General features: G+C 44.0%; 1 protein-coding gene across 12 annotated transcripts in view; it reads left to right on the top strand.

Moving 5' to 3' along the window:
- The window catches only part of CTNNBIP1 (catenin beta interacting protein 1), a 67,648-nt gene extending 61,551 nt beyond the window's left edge, over window positions 1-6,097 (top strand). For 11 of the 12 annotated variants that reach the window (XM_075906097.2, XM_089773170.1, XM_075906096.2 and 8 more), the window contains 2 exons: window positions 2,603-2,716; window positions 3,920-6,097. In XM_075906097.2, coding sequence (XP_075762212.1) covers window positions 2,603-2,716; window positions 3,920-3,978 — 173 coding nt within the window. In that variant the 3' untranslated portion in view covers window positions 3,979-6,097. The remainder of the gene's footprint in view (window positions 1-2,602; window positions 2,717-3,919) is intronic. The other variant, XM_075906098.2, reaches the window with a different exon arrangement.
- The last annotated feature ends 14,579 nt before the right edge of the window (window positions 6,098-20,676 follow it).

Raw genomic sequence — 20,676 nt, 5'->3', positions numbered from 1 at the left:
AAAGCACTTTGGAAGACAGGATTAGAATCCAAAAGGAGCATGACAAATTAAAGATCTGATCTGAAATCAACAAGATGAAATTTCAATAAAGATAAGTGAAAAGCAAAGGTCAAACATTTTTAAATTCTCAAGTACTACACTTATGAAGGAAAAATCAAATGCACAACTACAAATTGAAAACTGACTAGGTAGTAGAACTGCTGAAAAAGATCTGAGGGTCATAGTGCTTTACAAATTAAATATGAACCAGCCATGTGGTGCAGTTGAGAAAAAGGCTAAAATCATTCGGGGAAGGGGGGTGTTAGCAGAAATGTTGTATGTAAGACACAGGAGATCATTGTTCCACTCTACTTGGCACTGGTGTGGCTGCAGCTGGAGTGTTGTCCTGTTGTGGGCACTACACTTTCAGAAAGATGTGGACAAATTGGAGAGAGTCCAGAAGAGAGCAAAGAAAACCTGACCTCTGAGGAATGGGTTAAAAAAGGTCATGGTTAGATTTGAGCAAAGTCCACAAATATATAAGGGCTTTTTTAAAGAGGACAGTGATCAGTTGTTCTCCATGTCCATTGGAGGTAGGAAAAGAAATAGAGCTTAAGCTGGACTAAAGGAGACTTAAATTAGATATTAGGAAAATCTTTCGAGCTATAAGAATACTGTAGTTAAGTACTAGAATAAGGTTTCAAGGGATGATGTGGAATCCCTGTTGGAGGTTTTTAAGTACAGGTTAGATAAACACCTGTTAGGGATGATCTAGGTATATGGAGTCCTGCCTCATCAGTGCAGGGCCCTTCATGAGCCTTTACAGCCCTACATTTGTATGATTCCATTGTAAGATTCTCATAGTAGTTTGTGTTGTGTGGAGCCTGCCCATGCACCTTTACTCGAAACTTCCCTAATATTACATAGTGTCCTGATGGAACATTTTTGTTCACATTCATCTGTAGAAAGAACACTGAAAATTTGCAACTCTGAATCTTATTCAGGTTGGGGAGGGGAGTGAGAACAATCAATGAGACGGTTGCACTCCAAAGTTTCCTCCTCTGCTGTCTAATCCTTTAGTAGTGGCTTCAAAGGATACCTAAATAAAGGCAATAATTAGCTAATGCAGGCCTAATTAGTTCATGAAGGGGAAAAAAAGGCTGTGCATGTAATCTGTTATACTTAAATGGCAAGGATCAGTTTAATGATTAGTCAAATATCAGAAATTGTGTGGGTGTGGTGGCTGTTCTCTTAAAAACATTATTTGATAGTTGAAGTTGTGGGATCAACAGATGAAAACAGCATTTGCTGTTAGGAGTCTCTGGGGTCTGGAAGTTCTGACACAGTTTAAAAATACTACAGTCAACCCTAAGATGGCTTTTTTTATGGCTTTCTGTAAAATAAATAGATTTATTTATAGCATGCCTTATGACCAGTCCCCACACTGTCATTTCCCCAACATTCTGAAGGCATTTCACTTTAAGTATCACCTTGTGATCCTCTCTGAATATTTAGGAGTCTAGAGAGCAGACTGGTTTGTGGATGGAACAAGCGGAAAAGTCATTTAAAGAATGCAAATAATTTAGAATGGAATGTTTTCCATGGAACTGAATGTGGGTAAGAGTTAATCTTGCTCATAAATCACCAATTCAGATCCCACCCAAGTCAGTAGTGAGTGAACGAGGCTATTTACAATTTATGTGAAATGAGCTAGCTGGGTCTCGTTCAGATCTCCCCTCATGTGACACATTTGTTCAGTGACCATCTGCAACTGACAGCCTCAGCCAAAAAGCCAAGGATTTGAATGGGTCATCGAGATTGAACTTTGCAAGTGGTTCCTTCAGGTCCTGGTTGAAACATTTTGAAAGCTCCGTGTGAGACCCTTCTGCAGCATGGCAAGCCGCCTTTTGTGGGTTAATAGAGGCCTTCAGGTTTTTTTAAGTGCTTTGTGCTACTGTTAAAGGTGTAACAAATGTTTCTCAAAGTATACTTTGGATTGTTCACAGATCAGTAATGTCCAGTGCTATCTAATTCTACAAAATTAAGAGGAAAGCTAAAAATGGCTCCCAATTTATACTCCTTATAAGGTAGCGAAATTTGCAGATCATACAAAATTACTAAAGGTAGCCAAATCCAAAACTGACTAGGCAGAGTTATAAAGGAGTCTCACAAAACTGTGCAACACAATGGCAGATTAAATTAAATATTAAGTGAAATTAAAGTAGTGAACATTGGAAAAATATAACCCCAACTATACATGCAAAATGATAGGGTCTAAATTCACAATTATCAATCAAGAACAAGATCTTGGTGTCATTGTGAATGGGGTGGAGAAAGTGAACATGGAATTGTTTATCTCTCCACATAACACAAGAACAAAGAGCTACCCAATGAAATTAATAGACAGCAAATTTAAAAGAAAAACAACAAAGCATTTGATCATACAACATAGTCAGCTGTGGAATCTGTTGCCAGGTGATGATGTGAAGGCCTAAAATATAACTGGATTCAGAAAATAATTAGATAAGTTCATGGAGGGTAGATCCACCAATAGCTGTTAACCAAGATGGTCAGGGATGTAACAGTCCCATCATATGAGTGTTTCTAAACCTCATCAAACCAGGTGGTGCTGCAGGACTCCTGGTTCCAGCATTTATGATGGGATACTGGCCCAGATGGACCATTGGTCTGACCCAGAATGACCATTCTGATGTTCTTCAAGTGTACACTTTACCAGGTGAGAATCTAATGTGTCTTGAGTTTTGGATTAACTCTGACAACACTTGGATTCATGACTCAGTGAATGTTCATACATGATACATGTCCCCCATTGTGTATTATTATAAATAATGTCTCAATAAACGGATGTAAGATATTGATCACTATAACTGTACTTAACAGCTACACCACACAGCAAGACTGATATTGAATTTGCTCATCTGGCTAGCACTAAAAATATATACAGCCAGCCAGAGAGAAGTGAGAGAAAATGATATTTAGAAATAAATTTGAGAGAATATCAGGATGGTGTCTAGGACTGTCTTTGAGATAAACAAGAAATGGTTTATGTGGATGGAGTGGAAAACAATAGATCTGATTTCTACTCTGTTTTATGCCACATTTGGGAGGTTTTGGCAATATGAGATCTTAAGCAAGCTATTGAACCTCTGTGCTTCAGTTTCTTCATCTTTCAAATGAGAATAATAATTACCTTCCTTTCGCATGTGATGCCAAATTAATATTTAGAAAGCACTTTGATTTCCTTGAATGGAAAGTGCCATACCTGCTCACATTATTACCAAGGACAATGAAAAGTCTCTCAGTAGGCCTAACAAAATAGCACAGTCCTAATGTGAAATGAAATTTCTATTAGGAATAACGAAGGCATGTTGCAAAGAGTAACCAAAATATCTTGTTAAAAGCGAATGACACATAGGGCATCAGCACACAGACATCCTTTTTTTTTTTTTTTTTTTTTTAATTGCATAGCTGCATTCTTCATGCTCCAGGATAGTTCAGCAAGGCCCTTTTGCAGTGCAGGGGTCTGAGAGTTGAGACCAGCAAAGAATTTCTATCCATATTCCATTGTTTCCAGTTCTCTCAATATTTTATTATTTATTTTTTTCAAAGCTCCGGCTCATGGGGGTATGTGAAAATGGGAGAATGTCAGCTGTCTTTTTTTTTTTTAAAGATCCAAAATATTAATCATTGCAATTGCAGAGAAACACCTGCAAACATGCAGCCTAAATCCTCCTCCAACACCAGAAAGCAAATAAAAACCTAAAATGTCAATTAAAAAACAAATCCTCGTGATTTTTGGATCCTGATTCCTGACTCGTTACTTTGAAATGTTTGGAGTTGATAGTAATGAAATTCAACTCACCCCTATTCTCTGAATGCAGTACTTTTTAGCTCCCATTTTTTTTGTATGTGCTTACAGGTGCTGAGGACGTGGTGATGGCGTTTTCCAGATCAGAGACGGAAGACAGAAGGCAGTAATTAGAGTGTCTGAGCCACACAGAGTTGGAGAAGGCAATGAGATTCCTGAAGATAGAGGATGGCTGAGCATTAACAAGTTCCTTTGCCCACCCCTAATTTTCCATGGCAGCCCTTGCCCTTTTCCTTTAAATTTTGCTTCCTTTTGCCCAACTCCCTGAACACCTCACAGCCATCTGTTCCTATACACTGTTGCTACTCATCTGGGCTGTGTTATCAAGGACGAAGTCAGTGATGCATTTACACTTGATTCAAAGGGACAGACTGTTTTTGATTGGCTAAAGGAAGACAATTTTTTAAACTTGACCAATGGAAATCTTTTATTGTAGTTCTGATATTATTTTATATTTTAAAATAAGTCACTTGACATCCTTCTTTTAAAGAAGCTTTTCAAGTTCTGGTTATATTTGTGAATTTGAAGGGGGTTTTGTTGGCTGCATAGAACTGGAATTGAATTGTCATTGGCTGGTAATGCTTATGCTTTTTCTAGACTGCTTGCAGGTATTTTGCTGACAATGTTTTTATTGAAAGTTGATTTTTTTTTTTGGTGCATTGGTTATTACTTTTCACTTTATTGACCTGAGGGGGGAAGAAGACAAATGTTCTTTGCAATATTTATTACACACATTCACACTCTTGCTCTTTTTTTTTTTGATTGGCTTAAGAACTGTGTTTTTAATTTGCTATTAGCTCCAAGGTCTCCCATGCAATCAGTTTTTCCATACTTATCTGTTCTATGGCCTCTGGCTCTTTTGGGAGCATATGTCAAAAGCATATTTACTTTAATAAGTTGCAGCTAGAATGTGGCAGTCTGCAGCCCTGCCTCTGATTTGCTATGGGCAGTATCGATGAACTCCTGCTGAGAAACTTAGCATTGGGGTGGCTTCTTCTCTTCTGACAGAAGTTGTAGATTTGCAGGAATTGCAAGATGAGATCTGTGGCTGTGACATTAAATTACCAAATCTGTATAGCATATAAATGAGTTGTGTAAAATAGCGCATTACACACTTTAACCCTTTAATTGCTGCACAGGATTTAGTTCTCAAATAGGGGAACACTACCACCTATCAACTCACATCCATGTTGCACTGGAATATAATGTTGGTTATCACCTGCAGTATTATGTGCAGTAGGGCTCTAGCACCTACAGTAATTCAGTGAGATGGAAGTTAACTGTCTCCAGAATTAGTCAGTTTTTCTGTGGCCATTGCTCTACTGGTGGCAGTGGGAATGCACTAAACTGCCCAATCCTGAGTTTACATGTGACACTCTCAGATGTGGGAGAAGAGATAGGGCCTTCATCTGCAGTGAAATTTTAAAAGCATGCACTCTTCAGGAATCTGCACAGCAAATATTAAAATCCTGAGGTACCTAGTGCTGCTACCTAAAACCAAGCACTTCGTTCTCTGTTATGTCAGTGTATTTTTACAATACTTCTAGACCCTGTTGTGGGTAGCACTGATTTAAAATATTTCATCCCTATTTAAATATAAATCCATTCACCTGTACCTACTCTGTTTCATGCGGTTGTTAATTATTTGGCATAACAGCTCAGGAACCTGGCTGTGACTACTTGACTGTTCTCATGACATGCAACTATGACGATATTCAAATCTCAAAAGTGAACAACCCAGGAGAAATCATTGGAATATGTGTGGGAAAGAGAAGTGGGACTTTATCTTGAACAAATAACTATTGTGTAAATGGGAAGGACTGTAATTCTATAAAAAGATCCTTTTCAATTACATCTTTGTAAAGTTTCAATGTGAAAGTTAATCTCTTACCTCAGTTGATTGAGGCTGGATAACATTTCCCTGTATTAAAATGAAACCAGTAATGAGCCCAATTGGTTCTTGTGATTTGAACTAAGATGCACTTTGGTGCAAAGGGGGCATCCCCTAAAGGGTTAATTTAAGGTGGTACGTGTTTCTGGTGCTGGCTGGAGTGCCAGGCTGGATTGTAGTGGCCTATCATTGTCAAAGCTAACATGCATACTCCATGTGTATCTATGGCATTTCTGAGCTGTTACATCTTTTTAAGAAGAAAAGTGAAGTGTTTCTGTGGTTTAATCTTTTGATTAAAAATGTAACTGTTGGGGGAAAAATACAGTTTTTAATAGCTATTCTTGTCTTATTGATTTATTATATTGGTAACAAACAAAATATCAATATTGCTCTTGTGAAAGATTTACCAGTAAAGTCCAAATTTGGAAGGGTTCATTAGGCATCTCTGATGCAAATACGCTGAGAACAGGATAATGTTGAGTTCAGAGGCCTAAACAAATATATTCACATCAGGATATTGCTACCACCTCTTGTATCTGTATACTGAACCTAAATTACCTGACATCTTTATTATACCTTTCTCCCTCTCCCTCCCACCTCAGTCCCAGTAATTTCAGTTGACTACAGGTTTTAGATCAGTGGTTTCTTGCATTGAAATTGGGTAAGAGGATTTGTGATATATTACTTGTTCATGGCGGGGGACATGTTGCATGGTAAAACATTGGAAACCCTTTTAATACCCATGGTTAATTCCAAAGTGCTCCTCTTTTTCCTCTTCTGAAAACCAGATTTACCTGTTAACCCTGGAGCAGTGAGAGGTGGAAGAAAAGGCACGGAGCAGCTGGAACTGACTTTTTTTAGTGTATATAACACTTTCTGTAGTTTCCCTTTTGTGCTTCAGTCGTTCTTATGTAGACAATTTCTAATTAAAGTTTGAGAACTCTTGCTTCATATGGGCCACGGGCGGGTTAGAATCTACACTGAAAGGCATGGCTAATGAGCCAGTATTGCCAACCCCAAATGCTCAAAAATCATGAATTAGGCTCACCAAAAATCAGGAGATTGGCTTTAAAATCATGGGACTATGTACAAGTAATAGGTCTGGTGTTCTTTTTCTATTTGCACACTAAATACTTAAACTAGAAGCTCTCATGTTACATTTTTGACATTTTCTGAATAGCCTCAAGGGTTAGAAACATTTCTTCTGTAAGAATGAAAGCTGAAATCATCACATATCTGCTTAAAACCAGGAGGTGGGGCTTTAAGGAAAACAATAACGATCGTGAGATTCATGACAAAAGCATGAGAATTAGCAAAACTGAATACAACAGAAAAGGTGAAACCAGAGAGCTGACAAAAGGTGCACTTAAAACAAGTGACAGCAGAGTGTCTAGGTGGTGAAAATCTTTGGAGAGTGTCTCATGATACCCCTTATACTTCAGGGCGCTTTTTTTTCCTTTCAAGACCATATAACTTACCTCCACCATGTAGGCAAACCAAACTAAGAAGGTCACAGTATTTCTCAGTAGTCCACGGACCCACTCTGAGAGAGCTGTTAACTGGCCACTCCTGTTTGTTTGTTTACTGGCTCCACATAGCCTCGCAGCTCCCATTCCATGCTGCTTCCTGCTGAGCTGGTAAATAAAAGCCAGTTATCAGCTTTCTCAAAGTGGGCCCATAGACCACTTTGAGAAACAATATCCTAGAGCCTGGCTCGGTTTGAAAGACAAAGGTTGAGACACAACAGATTTTTGCCTTTCACTTCCGTGCTCAGATTTGCTGCTTGTCTATGGTGCAGGAGTAAAGCAGTTTAAAAAACATTTTGTGAGCACAATGTGTATTGGCATTTTACAGAGCAGGGGAAGAGAGGGAATTTAGGAACTAAAGGAAACACTCCTCCAGTCTCTTCAAGTGGATAGCAATTGCTGCAGTTTTGCTCCGGTTCACAGAATCTGTGAACATTGTCCATGAAACTGAAGAAAATGAGCTTTTAGGCTGATTCTTCTGGGTCCCGCAGTAAACCCTACAGTAAGAGAACATGTGAGCTGTTGGTGAGGCATAGCTGTCAACCTGTGAAAACTTAGTAATAGGGATTCTTGGAGGAAATGGTTATGTGATATAGTGAGGACAGGTAATGGGATGTAGACTTTTCACCTATTAAGTTGTTTAGGCAAATCTATCCCAGGTAAGGAGCATTCAAAGGTTCTCATGCTCTGATGGCTGTTCAGTGACCTGTGTGAAAGGCATTACACCATCTTAATGGCAAGGCCGTGCCCATTCACTGCTAAAATGCCCAATTCAATGGTCTTGGGAGAAACCAAGGATTAAATAGCTTATGAAAACCTACCTCCCTGGCTAGCTGCCAATCAGAGTTAGGACAGGTTTGTGGAGAAGGCAGGTATGTTTTTACAGCACTGAGAATTATATTCTGAGGCTAAATACAGAAATTCAATCAATGTTAACTTTTCACAATCATTAAATTCTCATGACAAATTAAGCCGAGAAAAATAAGGCCACAAAGTGGGAGGTTGCAAGTCAATGTGTTTTGCAAATTTGTCTTACAAATGTTATGTAAGATATTTACTTTCTATATGGGTCACTGAATAACTGAGGGAAACAGTTGCGTTTTAAAATATCTTAATAGTAATCCTCCAGTTTTCTTCCTCTTATGTTGCTTGCCACCTCTTTTAAGAACTGTGTGGTGTGGCTGGCCACAAATAAAAATTGTGGTGCTAGGGCCAGCACAATGCAATAAGTGGCCACAGGAATAACTGCCTCTAAAATCCATTATGGTTTTCTGTGTATTCTGGTGGTTAGCGGTTAGAAATTCTGGGTTTTATTCCAGCCTGTGCCACAAATCCACTGAATAACGTTAAGTGAGTTTGGGCTTTGTCTACCCTAGGCCATGTCTACACTACACAACTTTTAGTGACAAAGCCCTGTAACTAGAAGTTGATGAATGTAAATGCTGTTTGTCAGCACTTTTCGCTGACAAAATACTTCTAGCCTCAAGCATCTTTCACTTTGTCCACAGGAGACAAAGCAGATTTATACTTGCATTTGTGGCTTCAAAACTTTTGTCTTTTGGGCTGGAGGAGAGGTTAAGCACCCATGAATGACAAGAATTTTATTCAATTGCAAGCGTAGACTAAGCCCTACATGGCTTTTAGCTACATGGTTGTGTTGATAATGCTGTATTGCTGAAAATCAGGCAGTGTAAACTCTGTTTGTCCATACTTTTGCAGAAAAATATTTCCATCCCCTATGAGCGAGGTTCACACTGTCAGCAGGAGTATTCTCCTGCTGACAGCACAGTTTACACTGCTACTTGCCACAGCAAAATGTTTCTTTCATTACGTTTTTTTAAAGCACCTATGAACAGGGGAGTCAACAGCCTCCACATATCCCTGGGCAAAGTGGGAGGGGAGCCTGGCTCTGTGCTCCTGAAGGGGCGTGGCTTCAGTGGAAGGGGTGGAACCAGAGGCAGTCAGCCTCCCTGCCACCTGGAGAGTGTGTCACACACCCCCTCACCCCAAACCTCAGAACAGTACAGAGCACACAGGTGACAATGTAAAGAGCCTGGGGCTCTGGCTGCCATCTTTGAATTGCCCCTGTTGTTGGGCCTGCCTGGCTATGTCGACATTGGCAGCTTCTTGCGCAAGAAAACGTCCACACTGCCATGTGCGCGCTGTGCTTTTGCGCCAGAGCATCCATGGCAATGTGGACGCTCTTTTGCACAAGAAAATTCTGATGCCATTTTAGCCATAGGACTTCCTTGCGCAAGAATCCCCTGCCGAGCATCCACAAGATTTCCTGCGCCAGAGGGCTTACACCTGTTAAGAAAGAGCATAGCTCTGGCGCAAGGAGCCCTCTCTTACCACGCCGTACTGTAAATTTCCTTGTGCAAGAGTGGGCAGGCAGTGTAGACGCTCTGCGGGTTCTTGCGCAAGAATGGCTGTACTTGCGAAAGAAGCTGCAAGTGTAGACATAGTCCCTGTGAGCGATAGATTTTGCCAGTGCAGACAAGGCTTGCCTGCCTCATTTTTATCGCATAGAGAAAAGGGTATATTAATATTTACATAGAAGTATTACAAATCTTCATTATTTGTAAGGCTCTTTTAAGAACATCTGCCACATGGTGCTGTTGAAATGCAAGGCAGTCGTAATAGTGTGGGAATGACTGGAATGCTTTGGAAGTCCAATGTAGCATATGCAGTATGTCCTGCACTGGTGGGATTTTTACTGTATGCAGATGAGTTTCATGCTGGCATGAAACAGTCATCTGTTAACGTAAGCAATGCTGAAATCAACAGTAGTGTAGATGGGTTTGAAATAGTTAGAAGTTGAGCCCCTTAAATAGTTGTCTCCTGCTCTATGCATTTCAGTTGATGGCTGCTGCTTTTAAAACACACATCAAGCATTTGACTTTCAGAACATTTCAGGAAACAAGATTTTTAAACTCATTGAACTCAAGTGTGTTTCTGCTTTCATTCTGGCCTGTTAGGAAGCAAATTGCTGAGAAAGACTATGTCTTCTGTTGATTAGTGTGAAAATTCCTATCAGCTGGTGCTGAGCCTGTAGCTTCAGGAAACCTGTTACTGTTCCTATAGCTAGGTAAAATTGTATTTAAAATGCATCATGTGAGATTGAATTTTGTGCTTGCATAAGTGAACAGGCCTGAGTTGAACCAGGCACAATGTTCGAGTGCTTAGGCTAACTTCTTCCCTATAGCTTCCCATCCACTAACACTATAAGTATAGTATGTTATCTGAATATTGCAGATTTTGCTGTCACCTACATATGTGTAACCCCTTCATAGAAAATTGCATGCTGATGTGTACCTCCTGAAGTTCCATTCACTTTACTATTCATGTTACGTTGCACATGTCTCAAGTGGCTCTCTAGGGTCATGCAAGTGAATTGACAGCCACAGGTCTGGATGATGAAGTTTACACTCAATCAACAGTACAGTGTCACTGAAGCTAATGTGGTTAACCCCAAGAATGGGGTAAAAGGCACTGTTTGACCAATTGCTTTCATGTGATTGCACAGGTATAACTGAAAGAATGTGGCGTTGGAAGGGCAAGAATAGAATAGGTGGGCATTGGGGGAAGAGCAACAGCAGAAACCATGTTCCAGACTGGAACCTGTAGATTAAACTAGCATTCTTCAGGGTATCCCTTTTAGCAGAGAGGTAGCCAGTACAAGCGGATAGGGCCCTGGAATGGCAGTCAGTAGTGCTATATGTTGTTAAAGACAATAGCAGAACAAGGAGATGGCTTGGCTGCTCCAACCCAGGATAAAGTCTCTTAGTTTCTGCAGTTGGTACCATTTTGTGAGTGAGGATTTCTTTGTTAACCTGACATCAGTTCTTGCTCGGCTTTTCTTTTCAGCTTACTTGCTCTAGAGTGATGATTCTTGTAATATGTAATAAAACAACTGGCTAGTTTCCAACTGGAACCTGGATCATCTCAATTTTATAGATTGTGTTTGGAGAAAGAGAATCCTGTTTTGTTTCTTAAAGCTTTAGCATGTGGTTACCCACAAGCTGTATCATGTATGGGCATGGAACAGCTGTATGTGGCGAGCTTCTAGCTGCCTCACCCTTTCCCCACATTGAGTCTCCTAAATCCCAGCTGTGATTGAGCTCAGAAGCCCTACAAAACCTATAGAATGGGCTCTCCATCTACAGTACTCTTTAACTTGCCTTTCCCAATGTAAAGGCCATTCCAAGTGTGGACTGATACATCTGCTCCTTCCATTGCTTTTTCAATTTGATTATTCTCTCCTTTCTTTTGATGCTAGCATAAATCCATGCAACCTGCACCAGGACAGACACTGTAGTCTCTTCTATATTGTTTAGGGGGACAGCTCAAGGCATTCATCCAGTGCAGAGCAAGCATTACTACTCCACATTCTATGCTTGTTGCTGTCACAAGCACCTGAGCACCACTGGCCCAAGGAAGCAGAGCACTGTTCACACTGTGTGGGACCCAAGTTTAAAATATGTTTTAACAAGTTTTGAAAATGGCTTCAATTAAATGTGTTACTTGCAGTTTGGCTGGGCAGGGTCCCTGAGGCATAACTGTGTTCTCAACTACGTCAGAAACCAATTTTGCTGGAGCTGTGTTTAGACATCAAGTATTTTGCCAACGAAAGCTTATGCTCCAACACTTCAGTTAGTCTATAAGGTGCCACAGGACTCCTCGCCACTTTTGTGTTTAGACAGATTCTTAACACTGTTCCTGACTGAAGCACATAGGGCATCACAACACTTGTCTACATCTGCAAGCTTTGGCACCAAAAGCCCCTTTTTGGCCACAAAGCCCAGAGAGTGTCCACATTGCACTGTGATGAGTCGCACCAAATGCCCAGTTTTGGTGACGACAAACTTCCACCTCTGCACAAGACTTTTGACTCTCCCACTCTCTTTACTGTGCATAATCATGTAGTGTGTACTACAGTAGGGGTTTTTTTGTCAACTTTCCCTCCAGCATGTTTCCCTACAATGCCCAATTAGCCGGGCCAGCACTTTGAACTCCACTGCTCTGCAGACTCATAAACAGGCGAGCAGATGTGCTCCTCTCACCTGCAAACCCTGGGAACTTTAAAAACACATTTCCTGGTGTCTGGCTCATTGTGTGGTGGTCCTCATGGCATCTTCTCAGGGAACCAGGAGTGGGTATTGCTCAAAATGCCATCCTGCTTGGAGCACCACAAAGCTTTTGGATCTTATTAGGATGTGGAACGAAGAACCGATGCAATCACAGCGGTGAATGATCCATAGGAACTGGGACATGCACAGTCCCATTTCTTGAGTCCTGTGTGAGAAATGGTATGATGGAGACACCCTGCAATGCAGAGCCAAGATAAAGGAACTCCAGCAGGTGAAAGAGGCAAATAGATTATCTGGTGTTGCACCCCCCTCTCCCCGCACCTGCTGTTTTTATCACGAGCTAGACACAATCCCGGAGGAGCATCCACACCCAAGGAGAATGTGGCTACCTCCCATAGTACAGAGTCAGAAACCTTTGTCCTGGAGACAGAAATTATTGATGAAGAGGCAGAAGTGGGCGAAGGGGTTAGGGTCAGTCTGACAACCAGTGCACAAGGCAGTGAGGAAGTATTCTTGAGTCCTGATGTTTCTGTGAGGGGACTCAGCAACTGTATGTGGAGCATGAACGAAGGGAAGAGACGTGGGACCATGAAGCAAGAGTATGTTGCTGTGCAGGCAGGTGGGGGGTCTGGTTGGCAGCCATGCAGGATGCCAAGTTGCTCTACTGCAGCTGAGGAAGGAGGTCCATAGTGCTGTGGGACAATAAAATGCTTTAGTGCCATCGGGAGGGTGGTAAGTTCTAGAGCAGCCAAGGGAGTGGAGGCAGTGGCCATGTCGGGTGGTTAGTCACTGTGTATTGCAGTGGGGTGGGGTTGGGGTGGGTGGCAGCAGCACGGGGGGATAAATTGCAGTGTATTGCAGCCTAGTGGGAGGGAGTGAGTGGTGGGTTGGGAAGCTGCTCTGGCAGCTGGGCCTGGGGGTAGCAATGCAGGGTGACCGGAAGCGCTGTTTCTGTGAGCCGTCTGCATTATGTCCAAACAGAGTATCGATGTGCACAGAGATATCAATAGACTCTTCCTGGGAGATGGTGTTGAAGCTTTGCCTGAGGTACTTACTAATTTACTCAGAGATTCCATGGCAGAGCTGCTGTTTCCCCGCCACTGTGGTATGACAGTCTCCCAAACCATTCCTCACACTGTGCTGCCAGAACCAAAGGGGCACAGAGTTTGGCTGCCTAAGGGGCAGGGTACTCACTGCTCGCATCCAGAAGCAGAACCTGGGTTTGCCCATTAACCTTCAGCAGGGATATGTCAGCCAGAGTCATGGCAGTCTGGGGTCAAGTTGTGATGTAGTGGGGGTACTTGCTGGGATGTGGTGACCCCTGCTGTCTGGAGCAAGACCCAGCAGGGAAAGCCTCACTAGGCCAAGGTAATGCCAAACTTGTTGAACCAGTGGCCAGACACCCCCCATGGAGAGGAACAAAGGGAGGTGGAATGCTGCCCTGGCTGGGGGGCAGGGCTGGAAGAGGGTTAGTTAGTTCCTGGCTGGAAGGCAGGGAATAAGGAGCTGGGTAGGGGGCTGGGACTCCCCTATCTCAAGGGGGGGCACTGAGGCCTCTTAGCCCCAGTTCCTGTAACCAGATTACATCTGTGCTGCGCTGTGCTGGAGGAGCAATAAACCACCCTCAATTCCACTGGCTGGTGCAGTCTGTTTGTGCCATTTCGGGGTGCAGGAGACGGGGAACCCCCAACGGGCCGTCACACAAGTGTAGGATTATTACTAATTGTTTCCATGTACAGCTGCTGAACTAGCCCAGACAGCACTTTCTTGGAGACCCATGCCCAACACTCCTCCCCTCTTTACTCTCACCTTTAAAACGCACCATGATCTGTTTGCCTCTAGGGTAACAAACCAAGTGGCCAGTTTTGTTCACAGATGTACTTGTTTGTGAAATGTTACAATCTTGATCATGAAAAGTACAGTCACTCCATTGTTAAAGGTTACTTTTCCAGACCCGACCATGAGAAGTCAGGCACCTTCACCAGCAAAGAGATTCTGTCAGCTAAAGAAAAAACCCTGGAGAATAAGGGAGGATCTGGTCAAGGATGAGTTGCATCATTCTACGCTTCATATAGAGACAAGGGAGCAAAGAAGAATTTTAGAGATCAGAAGTGAGAACAGAAGAACAGAACATAAACCACTGAGCACATCCGCGAGCTCATGGAAGACCAAATAAGATGCTGAAGTGTCTTATCAAGATGCAGAATGAGCACAGCCAGAAGCCTGCCTGTCAACACATGCAGAATTCTTTTCACAGCAATCGGCCTTCCATGCCCAAATGAAATTAGGGGTCACCTAATGAAATTAATAGGTAGCAGGTTTAAAACAAACAAACAAAAGGAAGTTTTTCTTCACACAGCACATGGTTGGCCTGTGGAACTCCTTGCTATAGGAGGTTGTGAAGACCCAGGACTTTAACAGGGTTCAAGAAAGAACTAGATAAATACATGGAGGATAGGTCCATCAATTCTTATTAGCCAGAGTGGGTAGGAATGGTGTCCCTAGCCGCTATCAAAAGCTGGGAATGGGTGACGAGAGGGATCACTTGATTACCTGTTCTACTCACTCCCTCTGGGGCATCTGGCATTGGCCACTGTTGGAAGACCAGATACTGAACTAGATGGACCTTTGGTCTGGCCCAATATAGCTATTCTTATGCATGCACATCAGCCTCTATGGCTTCACATGCAAAATTCATTATTCAGCCACTCTCCCTCCGTTCCCACTCACTCATTTTCACAATCAATTTTTTTTCCCCAGCACACTCCACTCCCAGTGAAAGCAGCTGTGACTTTGACAGCTGGATGTCGTCATTGTGAGGTTTCAAATAACTTTTGTCATCTGTGATTGATTGGAGGAGTGCTGTCCTTCTCTGAGCATCCCAGTATTCAGTGACTAAAGAGTTAAACTCAGGTAGCTAGGAGGTGTTGGCAGGGAGCCAGAAGAGCCAATGGGAGAAGATGTTGAGATTTGAATTGAAAGAAACCTTGCTTGTTTTTTTTAATTTGTGAGAGTTTAAGCCAGGGTCTGGGGGAACAAGATGAATCGCACCAGACAGGACTACCATGCCTACAAAGACTACTGGTCATGGAAATGGACTGGACTTTGAAGTATGGATATGTGAGTAGATAGGGAATGCCTATTTAGACACAATCAGGTGATTTTTTTTCTTTGTTTTGTAGTTTGGTTAAACTTCTCTGCTCCATGTGGGAACCCCCCCCCCCCCCATACTGTAATGTTAAGATGAATCCCAGAGATTAAATTCTGTGTTTTAATTTGTTCTTTTCTCGGTTGCTTTAAAACAGCTAGTAGCCAAGCATGCTTTACCAAGCATATCTTTGTTTTGTTAATATCACCTTTTGTAAGAATATAATTTGATTCTTGTATCCTGGACGGTAATAGGAGTTCTGTGTGTGTATGCCTAAGACTGTGAGGTCAGCTATCCAAGACTGCATTTTTTGTGTTTTGTTTTCCCCTCAAACTCTCTTGTGGTAAAAGAGCTTTGGGGTACTCCTCTGGAAGAAGCTCCCAAGTGCATTCTTCCTGGGTTCAAGAAGAAAGGGTTGTGGTTTTTTTCCTCACTTGAGCAGTGGCAGCTCCCTCCCAAGGTCAGGGAATCTGTGATCTTGGGGAGCTTTTAAGCAGAAGCCTATAGAGGCAAGGTATTTTTAAAGTCTCTGGCTACTTCCTGCACTCAGAGTACCAGAATGGGGAACAGCCTTGACACCATCCCTTATGACTGACCATCATGATTGCAAGACATCCATAAAGACAAATGTGATGCAGGTTTGCATGAGTTCATTTTGTGTGATACAACCCACACCAATCACTCTGGTCTCTGTGGAAGCCTGAAATATCCCTTGGGTTTCATGAGAATGCCTTGCTAAGGATTATTGGTGGGATTAGACAGGAGTAGTCCCAACACAGAGAAATGTCAATGCCGCTCATTGTCAAAGTGGTTCCTCAGAGTTTCCCTGACAGTGATAGCCACCCTATAGGCTCCTGACAGCACAAGTCTCTGGCTGTTCAAAGTGTGTGTCCATGTACTGTCTCATTGTTCCACCCATGGCCAAATGCTTCACTCTTACTCACAGAAATTATGTAAGCAACAGCATGTAGCCACCATCTTGGAGGTATGATCCTGCAAAAGGCCATACAGACACCATCTCCCTTTCAGTCTGTCAAAGGAACATTCAACAAGCATGTGGCAGTGGCTTAGCCTGTTGTTGAACATCTCCTTTCTGGTGTCCCGTTGCCCCATCTAGGGGGGCTTCATGAGACAGGGCTATAAGCGGTAAACTGCATCACCTGTCACGTAGGCTCACTGGCCATTTCCACATCCCCCACTGTAATTTTCTGGTCTGGAATGAAAATCCCAGTATGCAATTTTCTATACAGGCCCCTGTTCCTGAAGATGTGTGTATCATGCACCTTTCCAGACCACCCCATATTTGTCTGTGAAACTCCCACGGTGATCCACAAGTGCTTGAAGCACTATGGAGAAGTACCCCTTACTATTGTAATGTGAGGCAAGGTGCGGAGGCACTACAGTGGGAATGTGTGCCATCAATTGCTCTACAGCATTGTTGCAAGGTATGACAGGGTCAGGCCAGAGGGGTACAGAAGAGTGGTAGAAGGGAAGTATATTAGCCCTAGATCAAGTAAGTCTCTGTTCCTAAGGTAAACTAACAAGGGCTAATCCAGAACCAGCAGGAACTAAAACCAATCAGGGCAATTAAGTCATCTGAAGCTAATTAGGAGGTTTCCAGAATCAAGTGAGTTAGACTGTTTCTCTCAACCTCTTTTTATAAAGTACCCCTTTAAAAAAAAATTGTAAGTACCCCCAGTACCTACAGTTCTCAGACACACACAATTTTCTTCTACCATTGCAACACATTTGTTTAAATAACTTAATCATAGCCAGGCGGGTGATGTACTTATTGTAAAAAGTACAAAAATAAAGTGCTGTAAAACTTAAAACAAAAAATCAGTTTTCTCCAAATTTCAGTTGTGTGGACATAACCCCCCAGACTTCTCTCAGGTACCCCTAAGGGTATTCGTACCACTGGTTAGCTACGTCTAAACTACATCCCTTTTTCGTAAAAGAGATGTAAATTAGACGTATCGCAATTGCTAATGAAACGGGGATTTAAATCTCCCCTGCTTCATTAGCATAAAAATGGCTGCTGCTTTTTTCCCCGCACGGAGCTTTGTCAGAAAAAAGCGCCAGTCTAGACGCTGATCTTGCGGAAAATAAAGCCTTTTCCAAAAGATCCCTTATTTTCTGCAAGATCAGCGTCTAGACTGGTGCTTTTTTCCGACAAAGCTCCGTGCGGGGGGGAAAAAAGTGGCAGCCATTTTTATGCTAATGAAGCGGGGGAGATTTAAATCCCCGCTTCATTAGCAATTGCGATACGTCTAATTTACATCCCTTTTTCATAAAAGGGATGTAGTCTAGACGTAGCCGTTGAGAAACAGTTAGACTAATCAGAACACCTGGGGCCAATGAAGAACCAGTTGAGCATAGTTTAAAAGGGCTCTTTTTCTTATTGCTCTATGTGCATGAGGAGTTTGAGGAGAGAAGGGGCTGTGGAGTGGCTGGTTTTGGTACAAAGGTTTGTCCTACCCTGTGCCACTGGGATGGGATGCAAAGAAGTTTGCTTTCCCTTCTTTTCCCTGTGCTGGCAAATGATGAGTAGCTCCATAAACAACAAGCTGGTGTCTAAATAGAGGGCTGCTATGAGCCTCTGAGGCAACCAATCCACCTGAAAGCGCAGGACCCATCAAGGTTGAGGAGGAGCTTTGCCACAACAGGTTCTGTCAGGTTTTGAGCTACAAGTCCAATCTGCAGGACACATGTATGATGGGGAGGGGGAACGAATTACAACCCTTTAGCCCCTCCATCACGGCTAATATTTCCACGTAGCAGTGTCATTGAACTAAACTTTCTTTTAATTGTTCTTCTCAAATCAGGCTAAAGGCCAGGGTGGAATTCGGCTGGCTGCTGCAGTGCCTTTACAGGGTGCAATTTGACTGGCTGCTGCAGTGCCTCATCTGGTGTAATGCGGCTGTGAAAGTGGTTTAACTGGCCTCCAAAATGAGGGCTTTGCTGAGTGTATTCCCTGATGTAGGGGCATGGGAGGAGTTGCCCAAGTGTCCTGCTTATTCTTGTCTAAATTGAGTCCAGCCAAAGCAGCCACAAGAGCTTATAATATATGGAGAGATACCATCTCATAGAGTTGGAAGGGACCTTGAGAGGTCATCAGGTCCAGTCTTCTGCCCTACTAGCAGAACTAAGTCCCATCCCTGGCAGATTTGCCCCCAATCCTTAAATGGGCCCCCTTACAGATTGAACTCACAACCCTAGGTTAGCAGGCCAGTGCTCACACCACTGAGCTATCCCTCTTCCTGAAAATTGCCTTTGCTCCTCCCTGGGTTGCTTTTCCTGAGAATGCAGCTACAAGGCTCTGGTGCCATGTGGGACCATGGCTACAATATGGCTTGGTCATGTTTAGCCTTCACTCTGTAGGCCTGTTTTAGTGACACTGCTGGAGGATTACAGTATTACAATCAAATCATCTCCCTTTGCAGTATTGTTTTCAGACTCTTAGGCTGCGTCTAGACTGGCATGGTTTTGCGGAAATACTTCTAACGGAAAAGTTTTTCTGTTAAAAGTATTTGCGCAAAAGCGCGTCTAGATTGGTCCCGGAGTTATCGTTACAACGATGCGCTTTTGCGCAAAAGCGCGTCTACATTGGCGAGACGCTTTTGCGCAAAAGCAGAAGCCCGGAATTATTTTGAAGAGGGCAAAAGGGCACCAGCCCTTTCCGGGGGCGGGGGCTGGAGCTCCTTTGAGACACATGCTTAAAGGGATCTTCCTGGGCAGCCATCTCTCTCCTGTTGCAAGCTTTAGGACCTCTTGCAGGGATTGACAGCTATAGCAGTTTTTGTGGTTGCCCTCTGCCTTGTTGGACACCACTGCCTTTTGCCTTTTAGTGCCTTTGCCTGTTTTTTTTTTCATCTGCCTTGTTTTTTGTGCCATGGAGCCAGGGGTGGCCATGTGCCTGCTCTGGCCCCTTCCGGCCATTTTGGAGTGCCTGCAGCTGGTGCTCCAGGCTGCTGCCCTCCTCTTCCAGGACCTGGAGGCGCAGATCGCTCTGGACTCCCTCACCATGGAGGCCGTGGCATCCCTGTGGCATCCCCCACCCCACTGTGGAGACTGGACACCAGTACGGACTGGTGGGACCGGCTGGTCCTGGGGCAATGGGACGACCAGCAATGGCTCCAGAACTTCCGCATGCGGAAGCGGACGTTCCTGGAGCTATGTGCCTGGCTCGCCCCCACGCTCCAGAGAACCATCACCCGGCTGCGGGCACCCATCCCCGTCAACAGGAGGGTCGCCATCGCAGTCTGGAAACTGGCCACCCCGGACAGCTACTGATCGTTGGCACACCAGTTCGGGGTGGGCAGATCGACCGTCGGTGTCGTCGTGATGGAGGTAAGTCCCAGGGGGAGTGGGGTGGGGGGAGGGTGCTGCACTCCATGCCCAGAGGCAGCCAAGACTCCAGGCTGGGTCACCTAGGGGTTTGGGCCGTCCCGCCCTTGCACAGGGCTGGTGGGGGGGGGGACCGTGGGGCGAGGGGGCCCTGGTGTGTGTGTGTGTGTGTGTGTGTGTGCGTGAGCACAGAGGGCATCACGGGGGGGAGGGCCCAAGGGAGCACACACTCACCCTGACTTATGTGATGTGTTCCTGTGTTTCTCTGCACCCTTCTGCAGGTCATCCATTCCATCAACGACGTCCTGCTCCCGAGAGTCATCCGCCTTCGCGACATGGATGCTATGGTGGCCGGCTTCGCTGCCCTCGGGTTCCCCAACTGCGGGGGAGCCCTGGATGCAACCCACATCCCCGTCCATGCCCTGGAGCATCAAGCGGCCCATTTTATGAACAGGAAGGGCTACTTCTCTATTGTGCTCCAGGCCCTTGTGGACCACTGTGGACGTTTATGCGAGCTGGTCCGGCAGGGCACACGACTTCCGCATCCTACGGCACTCCGGCCTATTTCGCAGGCTGGAGGTGGGCACTTACTTCCCCCGGTGGGAGTTTACTGTCGGGGATGTGCCTATGCCCATCTATGTCGTGCGGGACGCGGCCTACCCTCTGCTGCCCTGGCTAATGCGGCCCTATACAGGGCGGCCGGACCAGAACCAGGCCCGGTTCAATGACTGCCTCAACCGGGCCCGGAACCAAGTGGAGTGCACCTTCACCCGCTTGAAAGCCCGCTTCCGTTGTTTGCTCACCCG

The sequence above is a fragment of the Pelodiscus sinensis genome, chromosome 24, assembly GCF_052426305.1.
Source record: "Pelodiscus sinensis isolate ZL-2025 chromosome 24, ASM5242630v1, whole genome shotgun sequence".
Taxonomy (NCBI): Eukaryota; Metazoa; Chordata; order Testudines; family Trionychidae; genus Pelodiscus; species Pelodiscus sinensis.
The sequence above is the reverse complement of the archived record's forward strand: the minus strand, read 5'-3'. Positions and strand labels throughout refer to the sequence as shown.